Below are 17,014 nucleotides of genomic sequence, written 5' to 3'. Positions count from 1 at the left end.
AAAAAATCCCAAACTAAACCCTACCTTTTTCTAATATGTGGACTAACATATCAGGCATTTAAGGGATTTAACAGAATTATATCAAGATGTGGAAGTAGACATTGCAAAATGAGAAAAATCTTGAAAGTGTTCTGAATGACTGCAGATTCTTAAGAGTTTCAGTGCTTGCAGAAGTAGAAAATAGTCCCTAGCTTTTTAGTCTTCAGTCATTTTTATCTGCATACAAAATGAAAAAAAATATAAATCTGGAGTTAGTTACTCTGATCAACCTAGCTCTAAGGTTTCCTTATAAAACAGAAAATATGCTTTAACTGTGAAAAAAATGTATAAAGGATTAAGATAGCCTACCTCTCTCTTACGTTTGAAAGTAACCCTGGAATATTTCTAAAACTATCACTTCCAGAAATAACAAACACATACTTTGTCAATGATAGTGTTTGACAAGGTATTGGCAATGTATATACAATAAATGTGGGAGAGCTTTCTTTGAAGTAAAAGAGCAGGATGGCTGAGCAGATATCTATCCATTTCTTTATCTAAAAATTATATCATGATTGACAACTGTTTTCTTCACTATGTTCATGAATTGACTTTAGTGGTAAAAGCTCATTACTGCTTTATTAGTGGAATATGCTACCAGTTCTTCAGGTCCAGATGGGTATACTTGCGCAGATAAATTTATTTTTCCTGAATATACTAAACAAGCAATATATTTACATTCACACAGTCCTCATTTTACCAAAATAGCTCTATAAAGTTTTGAGCTAAAATGATGTTAGGTAATGAAAAAGAGAGAAAAAATAATTACTATGCCAGTAGCTCTGACTATTGGTAGAATTCCACTCGTTTAGTAATTCATACTGTGGTGTATCTTCCAAGCAACCTGTTTGACTCCCAGTTTTCAAGTGTATTTTTTCAAAGACATAACTCACCATAACAATTAGTCACATTACTTTTGGCTGTTACCATTTTTTTTAAAGTTATCAATTTTCCAATCATGGAACATTTTCCATTCCATGGGCATATGTTGTATGGGTATACCACTAAAAATATTCCTCAGTAAGAGTAGATTTCCTATTGTACCTCATTCTCCTTCTGCATGGAGGAACATCGGTATGGCATAGTGTTTCTATTGAATGAAGACACAAAGTAAATTAATCCTATAAGGCATACTCAGTTTAAAACAGTTCAGTAATTGTTCATTTCTTATGTAAAATAAAGAAAAAAAATTAAAATAACAGTAAAGCTTTCAACTGAAAGCTATAAATAGACAATAAATTTAATTAAAAATCCTATTTTCTTCAGCTAACCTTATTTCCCAGAATGGCTTTGTTAATTACTAGAAAGTAAGTGAAATGGGATCAATAGCTCATCTCCTCTTTGTTGTAATAATTAACTAGTAGGGGGTTTTTTTTAGTCTTTTTTCTCTCTTTAGTCTTTCTTCTGCATGTCAAAATCTTGTCATTTACTGGATTATATGCTTCATACAGTGGAAAATACACTTCAGTGTACTAAGTATTGTTGATTTCAACTAAAATGTGTACCAGATTAAATTCTCCATGCTATGAGATAAAGACATTTGAGAGAGAAAGAGAGAGGTTAGAGGAAAATGTCATAGTAGACTACTTATGGGAACTTCTAGCCTTTACAGAACAATTTATTAACAAATTAAATCATGTAGACTTGTGGCTTGTTTTACCCTTGAAAGAAGAAGGGTTCAGGGGCAGAGTTTACTGTCTCAACTTCTTTCACAAAGTATATGCACTTATTCTTAGGTATCTTGAAAGGTGACATTACAAATTTAAGTTGATAATGCTGTGACTTCTCCATTTATTTCTTTCCCATTCCTGAATAAAAAGAAATATGTTTAGAAAGGCAGAGGGTAGCTGTATTTTTCCTGCATTTTGTCTATCGACACCTGTCATTTCAACAGAGAATACATTCCTGTAATTATCTGCTTTGGCTATGACTCTTCTGAACTGCGTGACTGCTACATAAAAGAGAAGAATTAATTTTCTGTGAAGTTTGAGGATATGGTATGGTTTCTCTGATGAAATTCAGGTCTTCAGAGTCTTGATCTACTGTTTTGCGTATTACAAGTAATCTTTCTATGAAAGAAGTACTACTTATGAATTGTATGGTATAAAGTATATCAGAACTGGGAGGTCCTCATTGAAGAGGTTCACATTACAGATGAAGTTCTTGGCATGCAGATTAAGTTGTTGAAAATTGTTGTGATGTGTGTGTGTGTGTTTATTTGCACACATACATATAAGTGCACACTACACTGCAAATTGTGCTTTGACAACCACTGTGCTATTTTAAACAGTAAAGAGCCTAAAATTTTAGAATGGATTTCAGATACTGGTTCGCATACTCCATCATCATATTGTTACTCCTCTGTAGCAACCAGTGTGAAGTAGGAAGTACTGTGTTTAAAGGCAAAGTCATACTTTTTTCTTGAAGAATTGCTTTAAGTTTAAGTTAACGTAATGCAGTGATTCCATGTGAAAGCATCCCTGCATACATGCACGTAACTAAATCCGTGGGATAAGTTGTTGATAGGCGTAGATTAAAGAATAGCAATCCTCCATAAATTATTTACAAGGCTTTCTCACAAGCAGCAGCATGACAGAAGGGTTACCTGTGTGTTATCCAGCTACCATGAAAACACAGTAGAAAGGGAGCAGGTACATACTCGTTCAAAACGTTTGTCTGATGTGTCACTGTGTAGCAGCTCTCTAAACACTGCTCCCAACAAGCTGGCTCTCTTCACAGTATGAGTGCAGTCACTCAGAGTTGTGGTGCAATCTCCTGTCTTTGTAAGCCCAAATTAAATCAACCCTTGAAGAGTTTTGATGTTACAGAGCCAGAAGAAAAGGAACTGGCTGTTCTCTGAAACAGACCTGGTGTTACTGCTCGTTGTAGGTCGGTTGGACTAGATGACCTTTAAAGGTCCCTTCCCACCTAAACCATTCTATTACTCTATGATTCTTGGCTCTCATGTTATAAACCATTTCAAATGTTATTCCTCTACTGTTAAGTATAGCATTTTGCTTAGTTGCTTTTGTGTCTCCTTTCTGCCACTCTGGCGAGGTGCTTGGAGTGCCCTTTCTCTGCTGTGTGTCTTGAGGTGTCTATCAGGTGTACCACAGGAAAGCTAAAGGCATGAACAAAAGTCTCAGGAGCAATTGTAGGACAGTACAGAAAGGCTAAAAGCATTCACAGTCACATAGGTGATTTACACATTCCTGTGTTCAAAATGCAAGCTTCCCTTTGGCAAAACCGAAGCTTGTGCTTATCTAAGACTTAAAGCTTAAAATAGGTACTTTTCCTCTGTGACTGTAGGGAAAATTAGGTCTCTCATCCATGCTGGAGCGCTTTGGCTAAATTTAACTCTGGCTGTTGGAAAGACTTAGTCATAGAATTATGGCACAGCTGTGGAAACTACTGCTGTTGATTTGGCTGGAAATTTATACAACCTCAGGGAGGGGCAGGAGGGGCAGGAATATATATATACACACACATTTAATTATTTATATTATTCATATCACAATTTATATTATTATTATTATTTATACTGATATTATTATTTAGTATTAGTATTAGTATTAGTATTAGTATTAGTATTAGTATTAGTATTAGTATTAGTATTAGTATTAGTATTAGTATTAGTATTAGTACATACACGCTTGCTAGGCTGGATGATGCCAGAACTGAAAGAAGGAGGTGCACAGCTGAGCAGTGTCAGGGAGCAAGTTTTACAATAGCACAGTGCAAAGCCAGCGGTATTACAGGAGGCCAATGACACGCCTCCTGCCCCTTTACCTGCATGTGTGACTAGAAACACAACAGACAAGCATATAGCAAGCTTTACACCTTGTTTTCTTTTTTTTAAAAACGTCATTGCAATAAATTGCTAAGGAGTTATGTTCTGGTATGTCAAAGCTGTGTGGTGGTGCTTACGTTTGCTAATACATTTTGGTCATGCATTTATTTCAAGCTGTTCTGTCTGTATTTCTCTTTCAGGTTCAGGTCCTTCGCAATGCAGGGGAAGAAGTGACCCTAACTGTTTCCTTTCTGAAAAGAGCACCTGCTTTTCTCAAACTGCCACTGAATGAAGATTGTGCATGTAAGCCTTTATTACTTGTCCAAAAGAAAACTCAGTTCAATGTTCGTGAATGCTTGCAGCTTCCAAAACTACTGTGCATTGAGGGTGATTGACAGCAGCTTTTTTGTTCAGTGTTGCTGCCTGAATATGAGCTTCTCGTAATTCCAGGTCCTGTAGTAACATTCACCTCAAGCAAAAATTTGCTTCTTTGCTTGAAAAAGAGATCACCATACATTTGGCTGGTATGAGTCAGCAAAGTCACAGGTGAAACAGTGGAATTACATTTAGTTCACAATAGCTCACATCCTGATGCAGGGTATTTAAAAGCATTTTTTCAGGCAGGATCAGGTAACATTTTAGTCTGAAAGAATTTTTTCTTGTAAATGTGAAAATGAGATTGTGTGTGTATGTTTAGAGGGCTTAACTTTACCATTTAAAATTCAGAGGCTCTGGTGGAGATGTCTGTCTACCTAAAAATAAATTACTCTGGGATGATTAGTATTTTGTTTAAGTCCAACTGAGTTTTAGTAAACTAGCCCCATGAGAGGCATACAGAGACAGCTGTCTTCCTTTAATTATATTAAATTGTAAGTGTGGGTGCATAATTGTAGACAGTTGCAGCATATCTAAGCATATTTATATGTCAGCCTGTGCCTTTTGTCCTTGCTGCTTTCCTTCTGCTTCTTGCTCCTAAGAGGGTGAAATGAATGTCTCAATTTTTAAGCAACAAAGAAATAATATTTTGGTTTCAATACCTTTAGCCTTTGATTTTAAGTTAGTAGGAGCTAAATGAACTAAATCATGACGTAATATTTTATACAATACAGTCGAAATACTGTCTTCATCTTTTGCCTAAGTATTAAATTTTATTGAGACAAGAAAAAAATTAGAACATCATATTCTTAAATAAAAATGTATCCCAGTGCATTTGTCCCTTTACGAAAGGCTGTGGTACCACAGAGTACCCGGAGTAACACACAGAAACATGCGTTTGCGTTGATCCTATCATGCTACTTTTGAGGTGCAGTGCTGCAATTTCCTAAGCTGTTACAAGAACAGTTGGAACTGTAGACTTCATAGTGAGTAACAAAAGTGTTATCTGACTAGTTCCTTTAAGTGATAACCAAGTGAGGAAGTACACACTTTCATTATCAAATTTCCAAAAACCTCTGGGGTTTTTTTCTTACTAAACAGACTATTAACTCTTCCAAGCAAAGCAGCAGGGTAGGGTTTCTTGAGCCTCCATTCAGCTTACAAAGGCATTCCACTCAAACCAGAAAAGAGATACTGGCTAAATGGAAAAAGTAAAGGAAAGTCAGATATGACAAAACTAGTGGGGAGAGGGGAATACATGCTTATATACATACACAAATCTGAATTATAGCGTTATAGATCAATGAAGATTTATTTATGAATTCATACTTGTATTAGGTGCCCCCAGTGACCAAAGCAGTGGCACATCCTCTCCCCTATGTGACAGTGGTTTGCATCTCAACTACCACCCCAACAACACGGTAAGAGTTTACATTTATTTGATGGAATTACACAGAATAATAATAATACTATAATAGCTAAGGGGAAGTATATAAGTATATAAGTGGAAGTAATAAAGGACAGCAACACGGGATGAGCTCTAATTAACATAACCCATAGAGGACAAAAAGACTGGCCAGGTATTATGGCTGGGAATTAAACTATAATAAATTATACCAGCTGAGATTGTGCCTTGATAGATGTGATACTTTTTTTATCTTGGCAATAAGGATTTTGTGAAAGTTTTTTCTTCTAGATTATTTCCACAACACAGGAATTAAAAGTATTCAAATGAAAATATATCTATTTAAGGTAAAGGTTGAAAACTTTTTCAGAATATTTTTCCATTTTTATTTATTTGATTTGTTATCTAATAATTTTGGCAAATGATAATTTAGGTGCATTTTTTTGCGTATTTCTAAGGTGACAGAATTTTACTTCTAGCAATTTAGACTTAAAATCTTACTGAAGAATGATAGCATTATGAGACAAAGTCTCTCTAGGATGAAATGCTACAGGTGTTTGACCAGATTTTTGGTAAAAGATGCCTTAGAAGTACAACAAGGGGCTTTGAACATTTATCTTAGCCAAGAAATGTAAAATTTCCATTATTTTTTATAGTTCTAAAGGGTTTTTTGCTGCATATTTGGCTTTGTGATAGGTGAAAATACACAGATAAAATACAAACCAATAAGTAAGCTGGTGTACAGCATAATTACTACAGATATATTTAAAATACCATAAACATAAGCATTGTTCAGTAGACTTTGCCGTTTCCAATTTTCCACTTGTTTTATTGTTCTTTCTCAATTTACTGGTAAATGTTTTAAATAGGAGCCCAGAAACTTAAAAGTCAATAGCACAGATTTTAAGCCTGACTATAATCCAGGAAACCTTTAGGATTTATACATGTTTCTAGGAGCTGGAACTCATAAAAATGTTATAAAGCCAATAAAATCGGTGTCTTAATGCAGGACAATTAACAAAAAATCTACATACATATGTATTATATATAACTAGTACAGCAACAAGAGAAGTAGACTCATGTCAACAGTCTATATATGTATGCATGTAGAAAGGCCACTGCAGCAGATCTAAACTTACTCTGCTAGCCACTTCAATGCTAACTTTGCGTTCATAATAAAGAACATGCTTTCATTTTTGGGTTTTTTTTTTCTGCAGGTGTTGAAACTGATCTAAACTAGCTACAGTTTCTATTTGAAGTGATAATAATTTAGTGAAACCAAGTCTTTTTCTTTCAGTTTAAATAATATAATCAGATATGTTGAGTCTATAATTCACTCTAAATTAAATTCTTATACTGAAGACCAGGATGTGGTTCTTACCTCAGATGTCCCCTGGTAATGGGAATAGAATGCTTCATAAAAGCAAATGAGACCTCTGTATTAATTCCTAAATTCTGTACAACTCTTAAGACGTGGTCCTTCATTTTTCTCAGAATATTCTCTAGAATTCATTATGACTTATGGCCATAGTCTATTTTTTAATTTATAGCCATGAAAGAGACTTCTGAGTCAAAATTTAGAGTAGACAGGACTGGTTTGGGTCTTTTGTTAAAAATTCAAAATGTTATGCAGGCTAAAGGTAGGGTTAAAATTTCTGGTGCTACCAGATCTATGCCTAGAGTTTGCATGTGAACTTTTTGCTGCATTTCAGCTTTTTCCCTCAAGTTTAATCACAGCTGAAGAAAGGTTCCTGAAAGCATGTCAAAACAACATCCTGGCTTAGTCTTCCTAGTCAATCATTTATTAATTTGGATTGAATCTATTGAATGTTTCACCAGAGATTCAGTGTTTTAAATCAGTGAATCTATTTATGAAAAACCTGCTGTTCAGCTAAATTGATGTCCATAGTGATCATTATTTTATATACATAAAAGATACAGGAACATATATGTAAAAGTAAAGTTCAAGTTGGCAAAGCTTTGTAATTCCGTCAATCTTACACAAAAATTACACTCTAGAAAGATACAAGGAGTACTAAATTTTTGCAATATTTATTTTGTAGAAGATACAGGTAAGAAAAAATATCGAGTCTGAGATTAAAAAAAATTAAATGATGTAGGATTGGCAGGTACAGTTTTACTGATATACTGAAAATAGTACATACATTTCAGTGAGCACCATGCTTCTTCGGAGAAATAACATGATCACTAGCACTATTTTGTAAAGTGTTTTTTAAAGAAAGGAAGAGGTGTTGGATTTTTAAAAATAAATATTGATCATTTCACTTTCTATAAGCATCTCTCATTCAAGTCTGTATTCTGTAATACTGGTGAAATTAGACTAGATAATTAAATATACATTGTAGATATGAACATAGACATGATGAATTTCTATTTTTGTATAAGTAATGTCTTGTCTAAATAAGTAAAACGGAAATACTCATCATAAGCATGTAGTTTTGACTAAACAACTTTCATCACATGTTAAATCTCATGCACAGTTACCACTTCTTGAGTGATGTCATTAGAACAGACATGTATGTATATATGTGCATGGCCACAGGAAATGAGTAAATTATGGGTGTATAGTGAAAAATTTAGACATCACCTTTATACAAGGTACAGGTATAAAACTAGTAGCTGATGATGTGATATGTAGTAGATGGTCATTTTTATTCATAACTAATTATTTTTTAAAAAAAGGACACAATCTGTTTCCCTAGGTTTTTAGAATAGTGTTTCTCACACTTCCTCTAAGCATATTGATGTGGAGGTCTATATAGAATTATTTTATTTGCGAGAAAAAGTTCAGAATATCTCCAGTGCTAGCTAAAACTGATGCCAAATGATCTGGGGAAAGTGGAATACTGCCAAATGGAATATAAAGTCTCCTAAGCCTTATCTCTCTCTTTCCAAATCTAATGAGTACTTCTAATGAAGCCCAAAACTGAGGACTTTTTAATGTTTTTCAGGATACATTATCATGTTCCTCATGGCCAGCATCCCCAGGACTTAGGTGGGAAAAAAGGTGGTGTGATCTCCGATTAATTCCACTTCTTCATTCACGATTTTCCCAGTACGTTCCAGGATCAGATTTGTGCAGGTAAAAAAGTTCAGAAGGTTGAAACGACTTCTTGACTGACAGATATGAGCCTTAGGGAGTTGACTTGTGTAAAGGAATGTCATTATTAGTTCCACTTAAGCTGTCAGAGACATAAAACATAAGAACTTTGATAAAGGTCTCTCTAGGTCCACCTTAGCCAATATTCTGCTCTGACATCAGCCAGGACCAGGTATGTGAGGAAGATGTGTGATCTTTCCACTTGCACCCAGTGGTCTGCACATTTCTCAGTTTGAGATTGCACATAGGTCATCATATTTAGTAACTGTTCATGTTCCCGTCCTCAAAAGATTCTTTATGAGCTGCTTTATTTTATAGCTCTGGTTTTTTGCAATGAACTGTGCCATTGAGCTCTACAATGTAATTATATTTTTAATAAGTACTTCCTTCTGTTTGAGTTAAATGTCTTGCTTGGTAACTTCATTGGGTGAAATAATCTTGTTGTTCAGGAACAGCAGTGGCTGGCTGCCTCATGTGGAAGTTGAACCAAGAGCAGAAGGTGGTAGCAAGGCTGGATGAGGCAGTGTCCACACAGACAAGGGCCCTGTCCCACTGCACCCAGCAGGGGAGCAGAGCAGGCCTAGGGGTGATCTTCAGATGAATCCATCCTGATGAGGTGCGGCTCAGGTCAGGCTGGGAAGTGATCCTACAGGTCAGATCCGAATCAGCAGAATATATGTCCAGGCATGGCTGTAGCTGCAGCCAAACTGAAGCGAGGACCAAGGGTGAGAGCCTGAGCTGATAAGCAGCTCCCTAGTGAAGTGTGAGACAGCCTTCACCCCAAGCTCTTCCACAGAACTCCGATCCCAAATCCCACAGCCACACCATGGCAGAGCTGGCTTCAAGCACAGGCCACTGGTCCCCCAGGAGGGGAAAAAGAGTGGACTCTGGGCTTTGACCAGGGGGAAATGTTAAATAAGCATTCTTGATTTATGTTTTTATAATTTCAGATGACTGTCTTCTCTTTTCCAATTTGAAGGATCCCTATTGTGACCTCATTTTAGGGAAACCCTTATCTACTTCTGATTATCCTTGTCATTCTCTCCGTTTCTTTTCTAATATATCTTATATATGACAAGGTGATTGGGACTGCAAGGAGGATCCATCATGATTTATATTAAGACTTAATGATGTTTTCCACTTTTTTACTGTTTTTATCTTACATACTTTGTAATAATCTATTACCTTTTGACTGTCACTGAGCATGAAGGTGATGGTTTTCAGAGAAATGTTTGTAGTAACTCTTATATTTCTTTCGTCAATGTTTATAGCTACATTAGGGTTGTTGCTTACATATAGCTAAGGTTATTTTTTTTCCCCATATGTGTTACTTTGCATTTGTTAACATTGAATTTCATTGTGATTTTTCCCCCAATCACTGGGAGAGCTGTCCAAAGCTCATAGTCAGGTTTAAATTTATTGCAACATTGTTTTGGGATGACCATGGCTGGACACCAGGTGCCCACCAAGGGACTCTATCACTCCCCTTCTTAGCAGGGGAGGGGAGGGCAGAGAAAATAAGATGGAAGAAAAGTCATGGGTCGAGATAAAGGCAGCTTAATAAAGCAAAAGCAAAGGCTGTGCACGGAAGGAAAGGAAAACAGATTTATTTTCAGCCTCCCATCAGGCAGTGGTGTCCATTCATTTTCCAAGAAGTAAGGCTTCAATATGCATAGTGGTTGCTCTGGAAGAGAAATGTTGTGATAATGAATCCCCCCACTCCTCTGTTCTCTTAGCTTTTGTTGCTGAGCAGACATCATATGGTATGGAATATCCCTTTGGTCAGTTTGGGTCAGCTGTTCCAGCTATGTTCTCTCCCAAGATCTTGCCTACTAACAGCCCTACTGGGTGACGCATGGGGAATGCTGGAGCCCTGATGCTATGCGAGCACTGCTCTGCAGCATCCAAAACACTGGTGTGTTATCATCACCTTTTCTACCTACCAGTGCAAAGCACAGCACTTTGAGGGCTGCTACAGGGCTCAGCCAGACCCAGTACAGTCACATAGACCTACAACTTGTCATTGTTTAGTTTAATATTATCCTAGTAAATCAGAAGAAATCAGAAGGGAAGACAAGAATATTCTGGAATGTTCACTTTTTTTATGTATTACGCAATCACATAGAAAAGAAAGTAGCTAAAAAATCCAACAGGACAAAGCAGATCAATAAGCTCATGCTTGTTAAAAGTTTTAAATACCTAGGCATTGTGTGGATTAATTTATCACCTGTATATATAAGAATGAAGTTCCAACACTAACGCTAAAGAATTCTGTGCATTCCAGCATGTAAGTCATTAACCAGAAGACAGATGTGTAGTTACACAGCATTTTTCTCCATTATTCCTTATTCTAACCAATCAGAAACATTAAACTCTTGAAATAAGCACAAAGGACTTCTCATTATGAGGCTGTGAGGCCTTACTAATTGAAATAAACTCTAGCTTTCCTGTGCCTTCATATCTGCCAGCTTAGATGTGGGAGTCTGGGAAGAATAATGTGTTATGCTATACCCTGTCAGCTCATCAGGCATTAGCAGTTTAAAATTTCCTGGTCCTCCATTCAAACACATGTAAATTTACCGTATTAATAAAGAAAAGCTTCATTAATCTTTCTGGAAAGACTGTTTTGTGAAAGAACCTTCCCCGTATCTTTTTTTTCTGTTACGCTCACCCTTCCAGTGTTTCTATGGGTCCTACAGTCAACAGTTACCATCTGCCCCCAGGGGTGGGTTTATGACACCCCTGCCAAAACAGGGGAGTTCTTCAACCTCAGCTTGGGATTTGCATGCAGTTAATTCTATTGTTTCTTATAACACCCTGCTTCCTTCTCTTTGGTCTCAGCAAACATTTGAAAGTTGCACAAAAGCCTCCAATGGCCTTAGTTGATTATAAGGGCTGTTGTTTCTTAGAAGTACGCTAGGTGGGATTGCCAGCATTTTTCCTCTTCACAGAGCTGCAGTTAAAGCAGGTTAGGCACTAGGTGTTTCACCAGCAGGTAATTGTGAAGCTAAAAACAGGCTGCAGCTATTGACTGGTAGTAGCAAAATCATATTTACATGGCTGCATAATCCTTGTTCTATTGAGGAGCAATGGCTGTCCCAGGAATTCAGGGTGTAAACCAAAGGCTACAATGGTTTATTGCCTGAACTGAAAGGGAACAGGAAAGAGTCACCACTGAGGCAGGAGGTGTTTCAGCTTAATGTTTAAGAATGGTTGAAATAGAAATAATTAAGAGCATGAAGCATAAAGGGCTCAAAATCCTAAAAAGTCAGATCTGAGATCTGTTCTGCTGTATACTTCAGATAAGATATTAAATTGAATAGAATTACTCATGTGGAAAATTAGGACATATTCAACTGTTCATAGATTTAGGGTTTTAAAATTCAGTCTTCTGCATCGATAAAACAGAAGCTTAAAGTACGCATTGTAGAACCTGTATGTTAGAAATTTTTTTCAGGTAGAAGTGGTATTACTGAGATTTGAAATTCTGGAAAATAAATTGAAAAGTGTATTAATACAAAACAAGATAACTGCATTAGTACTCAAATCTTGAAAAACTGCTCTGCTTATTTTCTCTTTGTGTCCTTCTGTGCTGTCTAACATGAGGAAATATAAGTACTTAAATAAAAATGCAGTATAAATATGAGAGGAAGTGGGATTTTCTTCAAAAAAGAATATAACCAACAGTTTATGTTGCTAGCAGGCAGTTTATATGTGTTTTAAATTACTTTAAACATTTTAAAGTGTGACTCCCTCTCAAAACTTTTTATGAGAGAAAGGCAGATAATTTTTAAAAGATACTGCTATAAAGAGCAACATTAAGGAAAGGATATTGAAAATAATGTAAGAAAGCAACATGAAATAGGATTTAATTAATTGCGTTTTCTGTAGTTAGTATTTACAAGGCTGTTTTCACTATATAAAGCTTAATAACTTTTTATATTTCAGAGTTTGAAAAGGCTGGCACAGAAATACATCATCTTGTTATCACATACACTATTATGCCTCATAATCATATTCTAGCTTTTCTAGTGGAAAGCTTGAGATGCATGAATTCCAGAGGTCATTCAGGTTAATCTTGGAAAACTTACTAATTTCAAGTATAACTCTTGTGTTCCAGAAGTCAGAGAACCTGAAACGTGTAGCTGAATGACAATTCATCTGATTGTAACAGTGTTTGCTGTATTATAAAATGATTAATCTACTATTTGTTCTATTTAATACAGAACACATTTAATATGTTATGTTTTTCAGTGGTTTGTAGTATTACAGACTTTGGCTGGTAGGCTAATTAAATAAAATACTATTAAAATAATCTAAGGCTAAGGGTATCTACTGCCCAGACACATTCAGAAGTAATTTATTAGATAGCCATGCATCTTATTGCCTGTGCTTGTTGATATGTGGGCCAGAACATTCTGAATGAATGGTTTTGTATGTGCACAGATCAAATACCTAGGAACAGTAGGAACAATTTGATCCCCTGAATGCATCAGATTTGTTGTGTTTAGCGTAAAGGAAAAATTGTGCATCAGGATTGAATCTGGAACATACGGGGTTTTCTTTGCTTGTGCAGGTTAGTGTCACACATTCATAGAGCCCTTGGAATCCTGCTCTGGTTTATAATAGGCTGTGTAAAAAGAAAGGAAGTCCTGAAAATAATGCTGTTTTTCTTGAAAGAGATAATCAACAGATTTGAACATTATGGTATGCTCTTCATGTAAGGACTTCGAAATTTATTCTGAAAGAATTAACTATTTATATTTATAGCCGTTTAAAATAAAGGATATAGTAAATAAGTTCTAGCTACATTACCTAAAGATGCTTTAAATAAATCTTTCTCAATTATTGTGAAAATGAGACATTGAAAGAAGTAGTTCTCAGTTTGTACCTTTGGGAATTTAAAGAAAATTCACTAGCCATGTGAAAAGGCAACTAAACTGGTAGTTTAGCTAATGGGTTTAGATAAATCACTGGTCTCTGCATGATCATGTTAGGATATATAAGCCTTATCCTTCTGTAAGAGGTAGTTCTCATGATGGGACTCTCAAAGAAAAGGCATGTGTCAAATTCATTTTTAATGCTTCTCCTGACTGAAGGAAAACCCTGTACTTGACACAGATGCAGCAAAGACCTTTATGATAGAGATAGATATTATCTCTACATTCTATAGATCTAGAATATAATTTCAAGAGGTAAACAAAATCTTTGCAGAACAGATAGATACCTTTCTTGAGATGTCAGAAAGTGTTATCAGTGACATTCAGTTTTACCCTGAAGATAACGCTCACTTTACTTGAGCCATTCTCAAAGAATCTGGATGACATACTTAATTTAAACCATGAATTGGTCATAAACAGATGGGTTTGTAGCAGAATGCCAGCAGTGGCACTTGAACTTGATATGCTCTGTATGTTTAGTAATCTCTTACTATGGGATAAGGATTTATATTGAGGTTTTTTGGTTCTGAAGTCAGAGGCCTGAGAGCCTTCCAAAGGCCATTAGCTAAGAACGCTATTTACTGAAGAAGTTAGGTCTGCTACTGCTTTAGCATCTGAAAGTTTTCTCTTGTTCTGCAATTGTTCGGTGCTCAGCTGTGGAAAGTCTGTCTGTGATGCATGACAGATTATTGTGTAGGTGCTGGGGTAGAGGCACCCAGGTGGCCACTGCTTTTTTCATGGGATGTCTCTTGGCATTCCAGTGTATTTTGGTAATGAACCTATACTCAGAAATGCAGTTGAAAAAATCGTTAGTGGCACCTGACCAATTTTGAGTTCAGCTCTTCTATTAGTAGTTCAGAGGAGGAAGAAAATTCTATAAGCAAGAGAAACCAACAAGGGATGTCCAGAAAGGAATCTTACTGCATTTAAACAAGGTATTAGAAAAAACGAATCAAAAGTTATTAAGAAAAATGTACTGGTATTCCACTGATTTTTGCAAATAGTTGCCTACAGTGTCCAATGCACACTGTCTTTCTCTGTGATCTGCAATATTAAAGTATTAACTCTCTGGTATGCATCAGATATTTCATGTTTTTAGCTTCTGAAGTCATGCACTTTCAGTCAAGGTTCTGTGGAGCTAGTCTATGGGGCTTTTTTATAGCTTCATGGAAACTTAATATAGTCTGAGTTGACCTTTTAGCATGATCATTTTAATATGTCAGGTATTTATAAAACAGGAAAACTAGCAATTTATCAGTGTTCAGTGGCTGACCTTCATTGTAGTTGAAAGAAAAGCATTTCTACAAGTATTGTTAAGATGATATGTTAGAACAGATGAAATTTTCTTCTGACCTGATCTGTTATGACATGTCTATAGGCAAAATGCGTTCCAAGTAATTGCTGTGGATGGAGTTTGCAGTGGAATAATTCAGTGTATCTCTGCTGAAGACTGTATTGACTGGCTACAAGCAATAGCAAGTAACATTTCCAGCCTCACAAAGCACAATGTAAGTATGGATCCAAGTAAGCCAGAATGTTTCCCAATCATATTTGATTATAACTGTCATAAAAGCCTAATGGGTTCACACACAGAATTGTCCGCATATAAACAATGCTTGAGGCTGTCTGAAAGAAGTCAACTCAAGTTTGTCACCAAATCAGACTTTGTGAGAAATCATTGAATGGGAAAATATTCTTCCCTACAGTCATACAGTTCACTTCATCACTATCAAAGTTATTTGCTTCTTAGCAATACCAGCTAGGATTAGAAACGAAGACCAGACACACAGGAGAAAGCCAGGTGTAATGGATAAGCACATATAAAAGAAAGGAATTCTGTACTTTCTTGATAGTTTAAGAAAGCATATCTATATAAAGACCAGCTTATTCAGATCTGAATTAGATATCTAAGTCTGTTTAAGTAGCATTTAACACAAGGAGAATGACAAGGTGCTTCTGTGGTGTACATACAAATGTTCATTATCAGCAAAGATTAAAAGCATTTATGCTTCATGCACTGTACTTTTATGATCTGACCTTGTGTGATAGGTATTTCTTGTTATGAATGTTATGCAAAAGTTTTGCTAAAATACTAGTAAGTTCAATTGAAAGGTCTTTGGACCTTCCTAGGATGTATTTTGCATTTCATAGATGACATGTAGTTTTTCCTGTAGGGGTCTATATTATGCCTTTCCTGGTTTTCCTCAAAAAACACAGAACACATGGGTAACTCCATTATTTTGAATTGAGTTGTAACAAGGAACACCTTGAGGATTTAATTTATATTCTTTCAGATTTCCTTAAGCCTGCTTTAGTCTCCCAAACCTGCCTCTGAATTTGCTTTTGTTTCAAGTACAGGGAACACATGGAAGTAAGTTATATTTCTTGGAGATTTATATTCAAGATGCAAAACTGTGTTCCATCTGGCAGCAATATGTAAAAGTCATTGTATTATAAAAACGTGACAGACAAATTCATCCACCATCTGCAAGCTTCTATGCAGTATAAGCCAACTCTATGGTTATTTATTCATCCTTACAATGCTGTTGCTATATAGAACATTTCTTGTCTCAGTAATCATCCTGACAATTGAGGGTGCTGTTTTTTACTCTTGCCATCTTTAGATCAGACTATTAATGGTTCTTGCTACCTAAAGCAGTGTATGTGTTTACTTATAACAATACATTAATCCACCTAAATTTTACCTGGTAATGCTTTATGTAGCTCTGATGAGACTAATTGTGGTTGTTTAGTGTAATTTGAATTCTGGTAACACACTGTTGTTACATGTGTTTTAAACATTTTAAATGTTTAAATGTTTTAATTAAAAAAAAATAATTAATGTTTTAAAAAAAGAGTACAGTTTATAATTCTACACTAGTTTCCATAAAATACAGAAACAATGTATCTGGTGTTTTATAAGATGGAAATAGTAATAGACTTTCATGTCAGCCACGGTTTTTACTTTATCCCAAATACAACCTGTAAAACAAACTGTGAGAGTTAGGTAGGGCTTATGATAATTATCCATTAATCTATTTTTAGAACTGTCCTAATTGTTCATAGCCCATATGAATTTATGGAAACCAATGAGACTCCCTTTTCTGTAATATGCTTTTCTTTTAAATTGTCAGTTGCCAGAAAGAATCAGTTATTTGACAGCCTATGTGGTGAGTGAATATAAGAGACATTAGGAACTCAGAGGGGAAAAAAAACCAAACTGTTGCTCAGAACAATGATTAGATGTGATTAGAGGTCCCTGTATTTTCTTTCTTTACAAGATGGTTATTGACATACACATACTGTTGATGTTAGCATTTTTGCTCTGAGAGGGGCATTTACAG

The 17,014-nt window shown here is 35.7% G+C and overlaps 1 protein-coding gene across 3 annotated transcripts in view; it reads left to right on the top strand.

Annotated features, from left to right (window-relative positions):
* The window catches only part of SNTG1 (syntrophin gamma 1), a 358,445-nt gene that overhangs the window by 235,149 nt on the left and 106,282 nt on the right, over positions 1 to 17,014 (top strand). For all 3 annotated transcript variants that reach the window (XM_037381799.1, XM_037381800.1, XM_037381801.1), the window contains 4 exons: positions 4,030 to 4,132; positions 5,543 to 5,625; positions 8,582 to 8,712; positions 15,049 to 15,178. In XM_037381799.1, the coding sequence (XP_037237696.1) occupies positions 4,030 to 4,132; positions 5,543 to 5,625; positions 8,582 to 8,712; positions 15,049 to 15,178 (447 nt within the window). The remainder of the gene's footprint in view (positions 1 to 4,029; positions 4,133 to 5,542; positions 5,626 to 8,581; positions 8,713 to 15,048; positions 15,179 to 17,014) is intronic.

This window comes from Falco rusticolus, chromosome 3 (genome assembly GCF_015220075.1).
Source record: "Falco rusticolus isolate bFalRus1 chromosome 3, bFalRus1.pri, whole genome shotgun sequence".
Classification (NCBI taxonomy): Eukaryota; Metazoa; Chordata; class Aves; order Falconiformes; family Falconidae; genus Falco; species Falco rusticolus.
Note: the sequence above shows the minus strand (reverse complement) of the source record. Positions and strands in the feature narration are given on the sequence as shown.